We start from the raw sequence: 17946 nt of genomic DNA, 5'->3' as shown, positions 1-17946 counted from the left end.
CTGCTGGCCTTAAAAGTTGCCCAAAAGGTAGAACCTGAAAATAATGGCCAACCAAACCCTGGGAATAGTAAAACCAACGTTTGACTTAAGGAAAAGAAAGTCTTTGTTCAATTGTACAAATCTCTGGTGTTTCGCCATCTGTAATACAGTTTAAGATTCTGATAACGACAATGTCTACTTGCTATAATGTTATTATGGCATGTAATTAATGTACTGTAATATTATATAAACTTTCTTAATTATAAATGTACAACCATTTAGGGAATAAAGCTTCTAATTTGACTGTGGCGACAGGTCCGTCGACAGCGCCATCTATTGATTGCGAGCAAAAACAGAAAGTGGCCACGTGACGCAGATCATCACACAGTTTCTTTACCGCTTACTTTAATTGTTGTCCTCGCTGGTGGTCAGCGTTGGTCTGTACACTTCTTCCCGAGAGTACAGTGGAGACACTTGTTGGAGCTCTCTGCCCCTCGCTCATCCTTAGGCCTTTTATTCTCCAGCAACCGTTGGAATCCTATTTTAACATGTGTATTTTAGTCCTTCGTAATGGTAAGTTGTTGCTGCGGATATTAATACAAGATGTATGATGTGCTGGGTACAATATCCTTCGGTTAAATAGTCGTCACCCTACGTGACGGTTACAGCTGTACTTGTCAAGTGATGGTTTTCAAGGTGGACATGTCTGGGTAATTGCATAGAAATAATTACCTGAATCAAATAATACTTCCATGCATCGTAAGTTAAGTTTTGATTAATTGAAAGGGTAATGTCTAAACGTATAGATTTAGTGTGGGATGTGACTGAACAATTTAATTCGGCAGGATGATTCCCAGACCTAGAAAAGCTAAATAACCTTATCGGGTTAAAAGAATAAACTTAATTCTTAACTTCATACAAACCATAAAGGTAATCTGAAGTGATTTTTATCTTGCAGAATCATCCTTGACGGGTATTCGTGGATGCTTGGACAGTAGACTACAAAATGTATTAAGGAGACAAAAGTTATTTAACTTGGAAGAGTCCATAGGATTGTTAGAACCAGGGCAGCTACTCCAAACCATGGAAGGTTTTAAAAGTATTAAAGGCATAAGTCTTGAAAAGACACGAATGGAAGGAAATATTTTAGAAAATTGCTTACTGACACAAACTAATAAAATTGAAGATGAATCTACAAAGAATAACTTGAATGCAATGCATCGTGCAGATAATTGCGACTACAAAGATATGATGGAAAGTGGCCTGGAGACACGAAACGAGTACCCAAGTGAACTACTTAACACCTGGAAAAACGGTGACCAGGTTTGGCAGGATGCAGAATCGATGTCGTCTCGGAACGACGCGTCTAGGTGTTGGCTGGAGTCCGTTTCAGGCCTCGACCCTGACGACTGGCATGATGCTGACGAAGACGCGTACGGTGCAGTTGAAGTGCGTGATAGTTTGGTTCCTGGACAGAACACGAGCACTAATCTGCTGTTAGATGCTGAGGCCTCCGGTGCTGGGGCCACTGGTGCCTCTGGTGGCGGTGCTGGGGCCACTGGTGCCTCTGGTGGCGGTGCTGGGGCCACTGGTGCCTCTGGTGGCGGTGCTGGTGCCTCTGGTGGCGGTGCTGGGGCCACTGGTGCCTCTGGTGGCGGTGCTGGGGCCACTGGTGCCTCTGGTGCCTCTGGTGGCGGTGCTGGGGCCACTGGTGCCTCTGGTGGCGGTGCTGGGGCCACTGGTGCCTCTGGTGGCGGTGCTGGGGCCACTGGTGCCTCTGGTGGCGGTGCTGGGGCCACTGGTGCCTCTGGTGGCGGTGCTGGGGCCACTGGTGCCTCTGGTGGCGGTGCTGGGGCCACTGGTGCCTCTGGTGGCGGTGCTGGGGCCACTGGTGCCTCTGGTGGCGGTGCTGGGGCCACTGGTGCCTCTGGTGGCGGTGCTGGGGCCACTGGTGCCTTCGGTGGTGGTGCTGGGGCCTTCGGTGGTGGTGCTGGGGCCACTGGTGCCTCTGGTGGTGGTGCTGGGGCCTTCGGTGGTGGTGCTGGGGCCACTGGTGCCTCTGGTGGTGGTGCTGGGGCCTCCGGTGGTGGTGCTGGGGCCACTGGTGCCTCAGGGGGTGGTGCTGGGGATTCTGGAACTTCGGGGGGCGATGCCGGGCGTGGTACTGGAACCTCTACAGGCGCCGGGGCCCCTGGACCTGGGGAGGCTGGCGCCGGGGCCCCTGGACTACTCGCAAAGATTAAGAAACCTGCAAAGGCGGATAACCCAGCTGCCTTGCAAAAGCGGGAGGAAAATCTCTCGACTGTGTCAACGAAGCCTGGAAAGTCTGATAGACGCAAGCGTGGTCGTAAGCGACGAGTTCGGTGCCCGACTGTTGCTGCCGCGCCTTCGGCCGGGGACGCTGCTGGGCCTCTGGCAGAGGATGGGGACGCCGCCGGGCCTCTGGCCGGGGACGGGGCCGCCGCCGGGCCTCTGGCCGGGGATGCCGCTGGGTCTCGGGGCAGGGAGCGGCACATGACCGGTCCTGTAGTCGCAGATCGGTACCCCTGTGCTCCCTTGACTCCCAGCGTGGTGGATTGTTCTCCTGTTAGTCACCCGAGTGTTACCGGGCCAGCGAGCCGGAAGCGGCACGCCGCCAGGCCTTTGGCAGATGATGGGGACGCCGCCGGGCCTCTGGCCGAGGATGGGGACGCCGCCTTGCCTCTGGCCGAGGATGGGGACGCCGCCGGGCCTCTGGCCGAGGATGGGGACGCCGCCGGGCCTCTGGCCGAGGATGGGGACGCCGCCGGGCCTCTGGCCGAGGATGGGGACGCCGCCGGGCCTCTGGCCGAGGATGGGGACGCCGCCGGGCCTCTGGCCGAGGATGGGGACGCCGCCGGGCCTCTGGCCGAGGATGGGGACGCCGCCGGGCCTCTGGCCGAGGATGGGGACGCCGCCGGGCCTCTGGCCGAGGATGGGGACGCCGCCGGGCCTCTGGCCGAGGATGGGGACGCCGCCGGGCCTCTGGCCGAGGATGGGGACGCCGCCGGGCCTCTGGCCGAGGATGCCACTGGGTCTCGGGGCAGGGAGCGGCACACCGCTGGGCCTCGCATTAGGGAGCGGCACATGACTGGTCCTGTGGTCGCAGATCGGTACCCCTGTGCCCCCTTGACTACCAGCGTGGTGGATTGTTCTCCTGTTAGGCACCCGACTGCTGCCGGGCCTGGGAGCCGGAAGCGGCACGCTGCCAGGCCTCTGGCCGAGGCTGGGGACACCGCCGGGCTTGGGAGCCGGGAGCGGTACACCGCCGAGCCTTTGGCAGAGGATGGGGACACCGCCGGGCCTCTGGCAGAGGCTGGGGACACCGCCGGGCTTGGGAGCCGGGAGCGGTACACCGCCGAGCCTTTGGCAGAGGATGGGGACGCCGCCGGGCGTCTGGCTGGGGATGCCGCTGGGCCTCGCATCAGGGAGCGGCACATGACTGGTCCTGTGGTCGCAGATCGGTACCCCTGTGCCCCCTTGACACTCGGCGTGGTGGATTCTCCTGTTAGGCACCCGAGTGCCGCCAGGCCTGGGATCCGGGAGCGGCACACCGCCGAGCCTTTGGCAGAGGATGGGGACGCCGCCGGGCGTCTGGCTGGGGATGCCACTGGGTCTCTGGGCAGGGAGTGGCACTCCGCCGGGCCTCGCATTAGGGAGCGGCACATGACTGGTCCTGTGGTCGCAGATCGGTACCCCTGTGCTCCCTTGACACCCGGCATGGTGGATTCTCCTGCTAGGCACCCGAGTGCCGCCAGGCCTGGGAGCCGGAAGCGGCACGCCGCCAGGCCTGAGAGCCGGGAGCGACCCGCCGCCGGGCCTGGCCTGGCACCAGGTTTGGGGGATTTCTCTGCAGATAACAGCATTCAGAGCAGTGCCTCTCAATCCTTTACACCTTTACAAATAATAGATTATTATGTAGAGATAATTATGAGACAATGTTCTGCTAGGAACATTTTATTCGTCGATGATGAGGCTCAGATTCCTGTCGTGCCTGAGCAAGCAGCTACACCACAAGAGCCATTAATGGATAGAACTCCACCTTCACAAACCAGTGACTCGTCCAGTCAGCATTGGCATTGGCGGTCACGCCTCCTCTTCGTGACTCTGTTGCTCATTGGAGGACCAGTGCCATTGCCAAGTCCTCCACTACTAGAGTATTCAGATTCTAGTGTAGATGATTAGAGGCCACAGCCCAAGAAAATGAACTATGCTAGATGGAATAAACGGTGATCTTCCTGTGGCTAAAGTTCTTAACTGCTGAAGTGCATAAAAAAGGTAAGATATTATACAGTGAGCTTTCAATTATTGGAAGCTTAAGTTTGTAACCAATTTTCTTATCAAATTAGAAATAGTTGCTAACTAAAGGCATAAGTTAAAATATTGTATGAAGAAAAATTGACTTGGGCCAAGTAGTAGAGCCTTTTGTAAAGTAACTTTTTAATTTTTTTAGGGTTTAGATGCATATCACATTTTAAATAGAAATAGTGGCTTTGCCAAGATTTGAAGAATATGGTGTCTTTCTTGTATTCAGGGGGAGGGAGGGAACTAGATTCTGCACAAATGTTTTTTCTACAAATTTCTCTACTTTTTTTTTTTCACCAGTTTCGTTTCGCCTGAGCAATGAATTGCCGAAGAAAAGCTTCAATAGTGATGTACCAGATGTGCTAGATAAATATGCTGGAAATTGCTGGTATAATAAACGGCCAAGTACCTGCCATAAGTTCTTGAGACTTGTAAGTATTCTTGGTGGCAACTGTTTCAACCTAGATTAAATATCGCGTTGTGGTGAACCAATTCTTGTCGTGGCTATTTTGGCTCTAGCTTATTTTGGAAAACTTTCGTAACCGAGTAACTTCGGTCCACTAGGCTATAAATATCTTGATGGGGGCCCCCCTGATATTTTCATAATAAAGGAGAGGCTTATTCTAATTTTCTGAAAAAATACTTTATGACTGGCCTGTGTATGATTAACTCGTAATTGCAATTTTTTCTTAAATATATGGGGTAACCAGTCGACCCACTAGATGGCACATATGACCTATTGCTTAATCACTATTTGGCTTATAAATAAGTATATATGTGACTTATTCAAATCCATATTTTTTTTAGATGCAAAGTCTTCCTGTTTTATTAAACAATAGATTTTGTACAAAATTTGACAATCATGAATTGCTTTAAAGTTTAAATATTTTAGTTTAACTATTTTTAAAAAGCTGTAATATCAATAAAAGTATAGGTTCAGTACTAACTGTAATCTTAACCTACTAAGGTTAGGTTCGATCAGTATTTTCTATTCAGAATTTAAAGGTAAACCAAATATCATAAATTAGTCTCGCATGCACTTATTCATAAGCCAAATAGACTACAAGAAAGTGCGATAACGGGTTGAATCGGTGGTTCCCGGGTCGACTATATACACTACTTTTTTCAACAAAGGAACTTAATATTTAAATGTTTTATGGTCATTTAAATAAGTCATTACTATAATGTTTCAGCATGTAACACTGGCCGTTTGTGGGAGAACTTGATGCTGCAAGAACTTCAGATGGACAAAACTTACCAAGTCTGTGGCATTGGAGAACGTGATGCCTGTCAAGGCAGATTTTCTTTGTTGGTTTGGAGAAAGGAACTAGGTATAAACACAGGATTGGCTTAGAAGAAAGATTTTTGAAAAATGGCTAGACGTCATAGTTAGTTACCAAAACTTTCAAACCTAGTAGGATCTCCAATAAGACTAATTGACAAGATTTTAAGAGCTCGTGCTTGACATTTTATTGGTATTTTATTGTAAAGTGAACCCAAAGTAGGATTCAGATTTTTAATTTTAACATTTGTTAACCTCTCCCTCCTTAGCACTTTAAGGGTTTAAGTGTAATGTGTCACTGGGGCAATAGGGAAGTATGTGGACAAATGGGCAGTTTAGAGAGAATAAAAAGCCTTTTCTAGCCTAAGGTGTGGAGGAAGAAGTTAAACTATAACTCGTGCCTCTTCCACAGGTCATTTTAACTTTATTTGGCATCTTGAGTGTCTTTAGTGTTCATTATCTGGCATTTGGGGGTATTTACATTTTGCCCAAATGCATGAAGGAGGCATACAGTGGTTCGACTGTGTTCATGTTTTAAATACAGCAATAACTTGTATATTTTAAATACAGCAATGCTGGTCCTAGAAAAAATACATTACACTGTGTAATTTTAGTCGGCTCAAATTTCTCTTGCTATCATGTATTTTAGTAACTTGTTTTACCAATTGCCTTTAAAAAAAGCTACTAAATTATTCGGATATAACTTAGTTTTTAAGTGCACTATAGTCTAGCATGCACTTCCTGCCGCACGTTACAATGTGATTCACAAACCCTGTCAGGTCACATTAAGGAACTAGTAGATTCCTGCTCTAAGGTTTTGATCAGACATAATTATCCTCTATATGGTTTCCAGGGTTCCTTGACAGCAGACAATGTATTTGATGTCATGTTAATGTCATGGTTTAGAAAGTATTGAGAGATGTATTTATGTAATTGCTACACATTGCTGGCTGGTATAGTGTAGATATAAATTGATTTAGAATGTAAACATCATAGTCTATAACATTGACGGCCGGCATGTAGCCAGCAGACCTGTAAGTGCTTCACTAAAATTCTTTGCGTTAGATTTAAGTAAATCATCAAATACTTTTTCAAAGTATGATGGAAGACTACTTAATTCTAGTCTTCTATGGTCGATGCTGGTAGATATTGTACTTATTGAAATACGTCGGCTAAACTTGTGAATATAGAGTAAATGTGCAAATCTCTAGTGAGCAGTCATCTACTAGGCAGACTAATGTGAAATGTTTAGTAGAAATTGAGAGTTGTGCCAATACTGAAATGGAACAAGAATTTATAGTTGACTTTATTGGTAGAGCAAATTGTTTGATCTTGTACGCTGGTCTTTTAAATTTTTAATTATTAAATTTTTAGTTTAAGAGTGCCTTGAGCTGCTCTAAAAATTACCTTTGTTACAAATGTATAAGTGCCAGAACATTTATTTACTTTATGTACTTCGAAATAAAGTACTTTACAGAATGCTTGTTTATTTAACATCCCATCCCTATCTGGCTTGCTGCTGTGAGGGGGCTTGGTGGGCGGATGTTGGAGTGATGCTCCTTGGTACAGTGCTTCTGTGGCCTTATGCTCCTGCTGCTGTCCTCACGAGTTCTGTTGGACGACTTTCCCTTTTCCTTATCTTTTTCTCCTTTCCAGTTGTCATTTCCCACCGACCTTTTGCCTGTTTTGATTCTTTTTGGCCTTTTGTTTTGATGCCCGGGTGTTTGAGGCGGCATATTCTTGCACCCGTAGAACTGTAGTACCAAACGGCTCGAGCAAGGGAACCCTTTTATTGTCAACGCTCTTTTCGCCACTTAACCCGATCTCGACGGACTGACGGTTCTTAAGGTGGCGTTTGTGGGGCATATACCCACGACGCACCCCTAGGGAGCCCCGGCAAGATCGGCAACATCTCGCATCTGTGTCCTGCCTCTAAATGTGGCTCCGTGGTGAGTGTGGGGGGGGGGGGGCCCCCATTCGTGAATGAAAGTAGTTTCTCGTCTCGTCTCATTCTGTTCCGTTTGTACTTTCTTGCTCGTTAGGCGGGCGACAAAGTCCCCCCCCCCCCCCCCCGAGTCGGACTGGGCTCTGTAGCTCCCGCTGCATTGGGCCCCAACCTTGCTCCTCCTTTGACCCTCCTGACTACTTCCCTCTGCTCTCCCTCCCTCCTCTGTGGTTGGTTCGAGTCACACTCCCCCCCAGTGGTGACCACGTCTTTCCCCTCGCACGGCTCGCTCTCATTGTGACAATGCGTTTTAACCCCCTTCTCTCTCTGGTGGATCTCGACGCCGTCCACGCCATGGCCGCACTTGCGCGATCCCTCCCCATACTGATGCGTACCAGGCCTTGTTTGGTCCCGCTTCGTGGGCCAAATACTTTGATCTTCTCCCCTCTGGATTCTACACCACCTGACGATTTCTTCCTCCATAGACACCTTGTTGATTCAGTAGATGCCTGTTACTTTCAACCCCCACCCATCTCGGTACACGTGTCAATGCTGCTCCTTTTTAGGATGCAGCCACCTGCTTGGCCGCCTTATCCTGCCTTGGCAAGACCCCTGTTGGGGTCTCTAAGAACGCTTGGTTGAATGCCAGTGTTGGCACTTCTCCTCCCACCCCATGTTGCGACCGGTGTTAGGACTACAGGACTGTCTCGATGATAGTTGGTATATCCTCGAAGCCAAAGGCCATTCTGTCCTCCAGGTAGATACATTTACTCGTCCCCCTCGTGGTCGTTGCCATCAGTCCCTTCGGGTTGAGATCACCTATGATGGTGAGACCCTTCCACCCTCTGTCATTCTTGCTGGTGCCAGGTGCTCTGTCCAGGAGTACATTCCCTCTCCTCGGCTCTGTAATAAGTGCTGGAGGTTTGGGCATGGTGCCCTCGGGTGTTCCAGTGCTGTCTGTCCCTTGTGTGGGGACGCAGGTCACTAAGTCGGAGTGCAATTCTTCTTAGGCTTACTGCCTCGATTGCGGTGAGGTGGGCCCACCCTACCTTCTTTCGCGTGTGTATACATTACAAGCTTGAGGCAGCCGTCCTCAACTAGAAGCACTGGGACCATTTGTCTTTTCCTGAGGTGAGGCGCCAGGTTCGCTGTCTTCCCCCTTTTCGCTGATCTCTTATGCTCGTGTATTGCGCTCTTTTTCTCCTCGTCCTTCCCACCTTCCTCAGTCTCTCAACCGTTTCCTGGCCTCAGACACGCCCACCGCCGCCGCCTCTGTTCCTTTCAGTTCTGTACTAGTCCCCCTCATGGTTCTGTCTGGGGGTTCCCCTTCTTTCTACCCAGTCTATCTCTTCTCCAGTCTTCTTCGTCTCCCTCCTATCCTCCTTCCCATCCTTCTCCCCCATCTCTTGGCTCTCCACGCCGCCTGTCAGTGCGAGCTGATGTCCATCACTCTCCCAGCAGCCATCGTGTTTGCAATCGTTCTGCTGCTCCTGGTGAGACGCTTGAATCTGTTGCCCGGTACACTGCTGGGATGCCGGTCTCTTTGAGTCGGAAGCATAAGCCTGGCGCCTCTCCTCTCCCTCCTCTCCGGTGGGTAAGAAGGCTTCACATTCTTCCTCGCCCCCTGCCTCCGACACACTCGCTCCATTGTCCTCTGTTGCTGTCCTTTCTCTTCTTGTCGATGTCTATTCTTCAATGGAATATTCGTGAATATTATGCCAACTCCGGATTTCGAAGTTTTCGCCCCTTTGTGTCTGTCTCCAGGAGCCGACGCTTGGTGCTCGTCCTGGTCGCTTCCGTGACTATTCCTTTCTCTTCCACCCCCCCCCCCTCCCGCGTTCCTCTACTCCGCTCTCTTGACTCGTTCTGATGTTCCCTTCGTCCCCCTTTGCTTATTCTGTCGCCTCTCCAATGTTCTGTTGCACGTGTCTTTGTGCGTAAATGGTACATGGTTTGTTCCATTTATCTCCCTCCAAATATCCCGCTTTCTCTTACCCATCTTAAGCACCTAATGGACTCCTTGCCAGAGCCGGTGCTCCTGCTGGGTGATTTCAATTGTCGACATTCCCTCTGGGGCCATAGCCTGACAAACACCCGGGGTCGCCTTCTCAAACCGTTCATCCTCTCTTCCTCCCTCTCTCTTCTGAATTCTGGTGAGCCCACTCATTTGGACTCTCGGTCTCTCACCCTTTCCTGTCTTGAACTTTCTCTCTGCTCCTCGTCTCCTTACTTGGATTTCACGTTTCGGGTTCTTGATGACCTCAAAGGCAGTGACTATTTTCCCCATCCTTGTTACCTTTTTCTCTTTTCACCCTCCCCTCTCCTTCCCTAGGTGGCAGTTTACTAAGGCAGACTGGAACCTATTTACCCTCCGTGCTGCTCTCTGACCTCTCCCTCGCGCCCTCCTCCTTTCTCATGACACCATCTTCGACGCTGACCATTCGTACAGCTAAGCGTGAGTGTTGGAAGTCTCATGTTTCCACCATTACGTCGGAAACTCCTCTGCCGCAGATATGGAAGCGTGTCCGCAAGATTGCGGGTAAGTTCGTTCCTGATGTCTCGCCGGTCCTTCATCCCCGTGGTACTCTTGTGGCGGACCCGTTGCAGGTCGTAACCCGTCATCTTCTAACTCGTAACCGCCGCACCACAATTACGACACCTACTCCGACCAAGAACTCCTCATGGAGACCACCTCGCCAAACTCCGACGACAGCACGGCTCGGCCAAAGTCTCATGCAAAGAAAAAACGGAAAACCTAGCGGTCTACACTAACCCCACCAGCTCCATAACTGGTACAGCCAGCCCTCCAGGGCTGAAAACCACCATGAAGACCCTTATCATCCATCCCCAGATCTCTAGTATCAGCTATTGACACAGATAATGGCGCCAAAGAGCCTCCACTTACGGGCTCACCATAGCCCGCGCTACTTGGAACTTTTGTTCTGAGTAGCTGAATCTAAGACAAGAACAACAACAGGAGCGTCGACAGTCACTCCAGCAGCGGTTCAGTGACTGACGTTCTGTATATACTTGGGATGTTCAACACCATCGCATTCACCAGCAACAATTTAACACTCGAGTCTAGTTTCCTACTCGCGCAGGACGCTACAGCCTGGCCACAGAGAAGACTCGCTCTCGTCCCGCATCGGAGCTCTACACACCCCACCCCCGGTCTCACTCTGCCCTCTGCTCCAGGCCTCGTCTCGGCTCTCATAACACTTCATTACACTTACAATATCAGACTGCTGTACCCATGACTATTAAACAACAAACTAAACTCTTTGGTAATGTCACCCAAACATGTATAGGTTACAATATCCCAAACTCGTCTACAATGGCAATTGCTACAGGTAATAATTCCTGCTTTGATGCCAAGGGGCGATTCTCGACTATACTGTCACACGGCTTTCTTTCCCGCCCTTTTTACTCTACAGGCGGCTTGTCTCTGTAAGCCTCCTGGCTCTCTTCAGGCGGCTTGTCTCTGTAAGCCTCCTGGCTCTCTTCAGGCGGCTTGTCTCTGTAAGCCTGCTGGCTCTCTACAGGCGGCTTGTCTCTGTAAGCCAGTTGTCTTTAAAAGTTGCCCAAAAGGTAGAAACTAAAAATAATGGCCAACCAAACCCTGGGAATAGTAAAACCAACGTTTGACTTAAGGAAAAAGTCTCTGTTCAATTGTACAAATCTCTGGTGTGTCCCCATCTGTAATACAGTTTAAGATTCTGATAACGGCAATGTCTACTTGCTATAATGTTATTATGGCATGTAATTAATGTACTGTAATATTATATAAACTTTCTTAATTATATATGTACAACCATTTAAGGAATAAAGCTTCTAATTTGACTGTGGTGACAGGTCCGTCGACAGCGCCATCTATTGATTGAGGACAAAAACAGAAAGTGGCCACGTGACGCAGATCATCACACAGTTTCTTTACCGCTTACTTTAATTGTTGTCCTCGCTGGTGGTCAGCGTTGGTCTGTACACTTCTTCCGGAGAGTACAGTGGAGACACTTGTTGGAGCTCTTTGTCCCTCGCTCATCCTTAGGCTTTTATTCTCCAGCAACCGTTGGAATCCTATTTTAACATGTGTATTTTAGTCCTTCGTAATGGTAAGTTGTTGCTGCTGATATTTATACAAGAGGTATGATGTGCTGGGTACAATATCCTTCGGTTATATAGTCGTCACCCTACGTGACGGTTACAGCTGTACTTGTCAAGTGATGGTTTCCTTAGTGGGATGTCTGGGTAATTACATTGAAATAAATATTACCTGAATCAAATAATACTTCCATGCATCGTAAGTAAAGTTTTGATTAATTAAAAGGGTAATGTTTAAATGTATTTATTTAACGTGGGATGTGAGCAAACAATTTAGTTCGGCAGGATAATTCAGATCTATCAAAGGTAAATAAACTTATCGGGTTAAAAGAAGAATAAACTTAATTCTTGCCTTCATGATTTGTATGAAGTTAATCCATAGTGATTTTTATCTTGCAGAATCATCCTTCACGGGTATTCGTGGATGCTTGGACAGTAAACTACAAAATGTATTTAAGAGACAAAAGTTATTTAACTTCGAAGAGTCCATAGGATTGTTAGAACCAGGGCAGCTACTCCAAACCATGGAAGGTTTCAAAAGTATTGCAGGCAAAAGTCTTGAAAAGACACGAATGGAAGGAAATATTTTAGGAAATTGCTTACTGACACAAACTAATAAAATTGAAGATGAACCTACAAAGAATAACTTGAATGCAATGCATCGTGCAGATAATTGCGATTACAGAGATATGATGGAAAGTGGCCTCGAGACACGCTACGAGTCCCCAAGTGAACTACTAAACACCTGGAAAAACGATATCCAGGTTTGGCAGGATGCAGAATCGATGTCGTCTCGGAACGACGCGTCTAGGTGTTGGCTGGAGTCGGTTTCAGGCCTCGACCCTGACGACTGGCATGATGCTGACGAAAACGCGTACGGTGAAGTTGAAGTGCGTGATAGTTTGGTTCCTGGACAGAACACGAGCACTAATCTGCTGTTAGATGCTGAGGCCTCCGGTGCTGGTGCCACTGGTGCCTCTGCTGGGGCCACTTGTGCCTCTGGTGCTGGGACCACTGGTGCCTCTGGTGGTGGTGCTGGGGGCCTCTGGTGCTGGTGCCTCTGGTGGTGGTGCTGGGGCCACTGGTGCCTCTGGTGCTGGGGCCACTGGTGCCTCTGGTGGTGGTGCTGGGGCCTGTGGTGCTGGGGCCACTGGTGCCTCTGGTGGTGGTGCTGGGGATTCTAGAACTTCGGGGGGCGATGCCGGGGCCCCTGGACCTGGGGAGGCTGGCGCCGGGGCCCCTGGACCTGGGGAGGCTGGCGCCGGGGCCCCTGGACTACTCGCAAAGATTAAGAAACATGCAAAGGCGGATAACCCAGCTGCCTTGCAAAAGCGGGAGGAAACTCTCTCGACTGTGTCAACGAAGCCTGGAAAGTCTAATAGACGCAAGCGTGGTCGTAAGCGACGAGTTCGGTGCCCGACTGTTGCTGCCGCGCCTTCGGCCGGGGACGCTGCTGGGCCTCTGGCAGAGGATGGGGACACCGCTGGGCCTCTGGCCGGGGACGGGGACGCCGCCGGGCCTCTGGCCGGGGATGCCGCTGGGTCTCGGGGCAGGGAGCGGCACATGACCGGTCCTGTAGTCGCAGATCGGTACCCCTGTGCTCCCTTGACACCCGGCGTGGTGGATTGTTCTCCTGTTAGGCACCAGAGTGTTGCCGGGCCAGCGAGCCGGAAGCGGCACGCTACCAGGCCTTTGGCAGATGATGGGGATGCCGCCGGGCCTCTGGCAGATGATGGGGACGCCGCCGGGCCTCTGGCAGATGATGGGGACGCCGCCGGGCCTCTGGCAGATGATGGGGACGCCGCCGGGCCTCTGGCAGATGATGGGGACGCCGCCGGGCCTCTGGCAGATGATGGGGACGCCGCCGGGCCTCTGGCAGATGATGGGGACGCCGCCGGGCCTCTGGCAGATGATGGGGACGCCGCCGGGCCTCTGGCCGAGGATGGGGACGCCGCCGGGCCTCTGGCCGAGGATGGGGACGCCGCCGGGCCTCTGGCCGAGGATGGGGACGCCGCCGGGCCTCTGGCAGATGATGGGGACGCCGCCGGGCCTCTGGCCGAGGATGGGGACGCCGCCGGGCCTCTGGCCGAGGATGCCACTGGGTCTCGGGGCAGGGAGCGGCACACCGCTGGGCCTCGCATTAGGGAGCGGCACATGACTGGTCCTGTGGTCGCAGATCGGTACCCCTGTGCTCCTTTGACACCCGGCATGGTGGATTCTCCTGCTAGGCACCCGAGTGCCGCCAGGCCTGGGAGCCGGAAGCGGCACGCCGCCAGGCCTGAGAGCCGGGAGCGACCCGCCGCCGGCCCTGGCTTGGCACCAGGTTTGGGGGATTTCTCTCCAGATAACAGCATTCAGAGCAGTGCCTCTCAATCCTTTACACCTTTACAAATAATAGATTATTATGTAGAGATAATTATGAGACAATATTCTGCTAGGAACGTTTTATTCGTCAATGATGAGGCTCGGGCTCCTGTCGTGCCTGAGCAAGCAGCTACACCACAAGAGCCATTAATGGATAGAACTCCACCTTCACAAACCAGTGACTCGTTGTCCAGTCAGCATTGGCATTGGCGCTCACGCCTCCTCTTCGTGACTCTGTTGCTCATTGGAGGACCAGTGCCATTGCCAAGTCCTCCACTACTAGAGTATTCAGATTCTAGTGTAGATGATTAGAGGCCACAGCCCAAGAAAATGAACTATGCTAGATGGAATAAACGGTGTTCTTCCTGTGGCTAAAAATTCTTGACTACTGAAGTGCATAAAATAGGTAAGATATTATACAGTGAACTTTCAATTATTGGAAGTTAAAAAGTTTGTAACCAATTTTCCTATCCAATTAGAAATGGTTGCTAACTAAAGGCATAAGTTACAATATTGTATGAAGAAAAATTGACTTGGGCCAAGTAGTAGAGCCTTTTGTAAAGTAACTTTTTAATTTTTTTAGGGTTTAGATGCCTAGCATATTTTAAATAGAAATAGTGGCTTTGCCAAGATTTGAAGAATATGGTTTCTTTCTTGTATTCAGGGGGAGGGAGGGAACTAGATTCTGCACAAATGTTTTTTCTATAAGTTTCTCCACTTATTTTTTTTTTTTTTCACCAGTTTTGTTTCGCCTGAGCAATGAATTGCCAAAGAAAAGCTTTAATAGCGATGTGCTAGATAAATTCACTGGAAAATGCTGGTATAATAGACGGCCAAGTACCTGCCATCGGTTCTTGAGACTTGTAAGTATTCTTGGTGGCAACCGTTTCAAACTAGATTAAATATCACGTTGTGGTGAAGCAATTCTTGTCTTGGCTATTTTGGCTGTAGCTTCTTTTTTTGGGAAAACTTTTGTAACAGAGTAACTTCAGTCCACTAGGCTATAAATTTCTTGTTGGGGCCCCCTGATATTTTCATAATAAAGGGGAGGCTTATTCTAATTTTCTGAATATATACTTTATATGACTGGCCTGTATATGATTTACTCGTAATTGCAATTTTTTCTTAAATATATATGGGGTAACCAGTCGACCCACTAGACGGCACATATGACTTATTGCTTAATCACTATTTGGCTTATAAATAAGTATATATGTGACTTATTCAAAGCCATATTTTAGATGCAAAGTCTTCCTGTTTTATTAAACAATAGATTTTGTACAAAATTTGACAATATCATGAATTGCTTTAAAATTGATTTAAATATTTTAGTTTAGCTTTTTCTAAAAAGCTGTAATATCAATATAAGTATAGGTTCAGTACTAACTGTAATCCTAACATACTAAGGTTAGGTTCGATCAATATTTTCTACTCAGAATTTAAAGGTAAACCAAATATCATAAATTAGTCTTGCATGCGCTTATGAATAAGCCAAATCGACTACATGCAAGTGCGATAACGGGTTGAATCGGTGGTTCCCGGGTCGACTATATACACTACTTTTTTCAACAAAGGAACTTAATATTTAAATGTTTTGTGGTCATTTAAATAAGTCATTACTATAATGTTTCAGCGTGTAACACTGGCCGTTTGTGGGAGAACTTGATGCTGCAAGAACTTCAGATGGACAAAACTTACCAAGTCTGTGGCATTGGAGAACGTGATGCCTGTCAAAACAGATTTTCTTTGTTGGTTTGGAGAAAGGAACTTGGTATAAACACATGATTGGCTCAGAAGAAAGATTTTGAAAAATGGCTAGACGTCATAGTTAGTTATCAAAACTTTCAAACCTAGTAGGATCTCCAATAAGACTAATTGACATGATTTTAATTGAGCTCGTGCTTAACATTTTATTGGTATTTTATTGTAAAGTGAACCCAAAGTAGGATTCAGATTTTTAATTTTAACATTTAACCTCTCCCTCCTTAGCACTTTAAGGGTTTAAGTGTAATGTGTCACTGGGGCAATAGGGAAGTATGTGGACAAATGGGCAGTTTAGAGTAAAAAGCCTTTTCTAGCCTAAGGTGTGGAGGAAGAAGTTAAGCTATAACTCGTGCCTCTTCCACAGGTCTTTTTAAATTAGCATCTTGAGTATCTTTAGTGTTCATTAATATGGTATTTGGGGATGTATACATCTTGCCCAAATACATGAACAAGAGGCATACAGTGGTTAGACTGTGTTCATATTTTAAATACAGCAATAACGTTCATATTTTAAATTCAGCAATGATGTTCCTAGAAAAATACATTACATTGTGTAATTGTAGAGTCCGCTCAAATTTCTCTTGCTATCATGTATTTTACTAACTTGTAGTTTTTTAAAAATGTAATTGGTAAAACAACTATTTGGAAATAACCAATTTTTAAGTGCACTATAGTCTAGCATACGCTCCTGCCGCACGGTACAATGTAATTCACAAACCCTGTCGGGTCACATGAAGGAACTAGTAGATTCCTGCTCTAAGGTCTTGATTAGACATAATTATCCTCTATATTGTTTCCAGGGTTCCTTGTGAGAAGACAATGTATTTATTGTGGTAATGTCATGGTTTAGAAAGCATTGTAAGATGTATTTTTGTAATTGCTACACATTGCTGGCTGGTATAGTGTAGATATAAATTGATTTAGAATGTAAACATCATAGTCTATAGCATTGACGGCTGGCATGTAGCCAGCAGACCTGTAAGTGCTTCACTAAAACTGTCTTAGATTTAAGTAAAACATCAAATACCTTTTCAAAGTATGATGGAAGACTACTTAATTCTAGTCTTCTGTAGTCGATGCTGGTAGATATTGTACTTATTGAAATACGTCGGCTAAACTTGTGAATATAGAGTAAATGTGCAAATCTCTAGTGAGCGGTCATCTACTAGGCAGACTAATGTGAAATGTTTAGAATTTGAAAGTTTTGCCATTATTGAAAGGGAACAAGAATTAAGTTGACTTTATTGGTAGAGCAAGTTACTTGGTCTTGTGTGCTGGTTTTTTAAATTTTTAATTATTAAATTTTTAGTTTAGTGCCTTGAGCTCCTCTATAAATTACCTTTGTTACAAATGTATAAGGAAAGTGCCAGATCATTATCTAGACTTCATTTACTTGGAAATAAAGTACTTTACAGAATGCTTGTTTATTTGACACCCCCGTCCCTGTCTGGCTCGCTGCTGCCGTGAGGGGGCTTGGTGGGCGGATGTTGGAGTGATGCTCCTTGGGACAGTCCTCTGTCCTTTTGTATCCTTGTGTTCCTGCTGCTGTCCTCGCGAATTCTGCTGGACGACTTTCCCTTTTCCTTCTCCATTCTAATTGTCACTTCCCACCAACCTTTGCCTGTTTATTATTTTTGGCCTTTTGTTTTGATGCCCGGGTGTTTGAGGCGGCATATTCTTGCACCAATAGAACTGTAGTACCAAACGGCTCGAGCGAGAGGACCCTTTTATTGTCAATCCTTTGGTCACTGAATCTGATCTCAACGGACTGACGGTTCTTAAGGTTGCGTTTGTGGGGCGTATAGTCACGACGAACCCCAAGGGGGGCCCCGGCAAGGGGGCCCCCCCCCCCCTTGGGGTTCGCGTGACGAGAGGCACTTTTGTGTCCTGCCTCTTAATGTGGCTCTGTGGTGAGTGTGGGAGGGGGACCCATTCGTGAATGAAAGTATTCGCTTGTTTCATGTCTCATTCTGTTCCTCTTGCGCCTTCTGCTCATGGGGTGGGCAACAGCCCTCCCCCTTCCCCCAGAGTCGGATCGTGTTGGAAGACCGGGCTCTGTAGCTCCCGCTGAATTGGGCCCCGACCTTGCTCCTCTTTTGACCCTCCTGACTACTTCCCTCTGCTCTCCCTCCCTCTCCCTGTGGTTGGTTCGAGTCACTCCCCCAGTGGTGACCACCTCTTTCCCCTCGCA

General features: G+C 48.2%; 2 protein-coding genes across 2 annotated transcripts; both read left to right on the top strand.

The window, feature by feature from the left end:
* The first annotated feature begins 404 nt into the window (after positions 1-404).
* Positions 405-7063, top strand: LOC138367882 (fibroin heavy chain-like). The gene is made up of 4 exons (XM_069329981.1): positions 405-552; positions 938-4275; positions 4603-4733; positions 5496-7063. The coding sequence occupies exons 1-2, from the start codon at positions 528-530 to the stop codon at positions 4180-4182; spliced, it is 3270 nt and encodes a 1089-aa protein (XP_069186082.1). The 5' UTR covers positions 405-527; the 3' UTR covers positions 4183-4275; positions 4603-4733; positions 5496-7063.
* Positions 7064-11488: 4425 nt separating this feature from the next.
* LOC138367879 (skin secretory protein xP2-like) lies at positions 11489-17172 on the top strand. Its single transcript, XM_069329971.1, has 4 exons — positions 11489-11638; positions 12027-14397; positions 14733-14854; positions 15625-17172. Exon 2 carries the CDS (start codon positions 12570-12572, stop codon positions 14301-14303), a length of 1734 nt encoding a protein of 577 aa, XP_069186072.1. The 5' UTR covers positions 11489-11638; positions 12027-12569; the 3' UTR covers positions 14304-14397; positions 14733-14854; positions 15625-17172.
* The last annotated feature ends 774 nt before the right edge of the window (positions 17173-17946 follow it).

The sequence above is a fragment of the Procambarus clarkii genome, chromosome 3 (assembly GCF_040958095.1).
Source record: "Procambarus clarkii isolate CNS0578487 chromosome 3, FALCON_Pclarkii_2.0, whole genome shotgun sequence".
NCBI lineage: Eukaryota > Metazoa > Arthropoda > Malacostraca > Decapoda > Cambaridae > Procambarus > Procambarus clarkii.
Note: the sequence above shows the minus strand (reverse complement) of the source record. Positions and strands in the feature narration are given on the sequence as shown.

Excerpts from the sequence above, each read along its gene's own strand:
- LOC138367879 (XM_069329971.1), top strand. The coding sequence starts at position 12,570 with ATGCTGAGGCCTCCGGTGCTGGTGCCACTGGTGCCTCTGCTGGGGCCA.
- LOC138367882 (XM_069329981.1), top strand. The coding sequence starts at position 528 with ATGTGTATTTTAGTCCTTCGTAATG. Across the intron at positions 553-937 it reads TATTTTAGTCCTTCGTAATG|AATCATCCTTGACGGGTATT; the intron begins GTAAGTTGTTGC and ends TTTATCTTGCAG.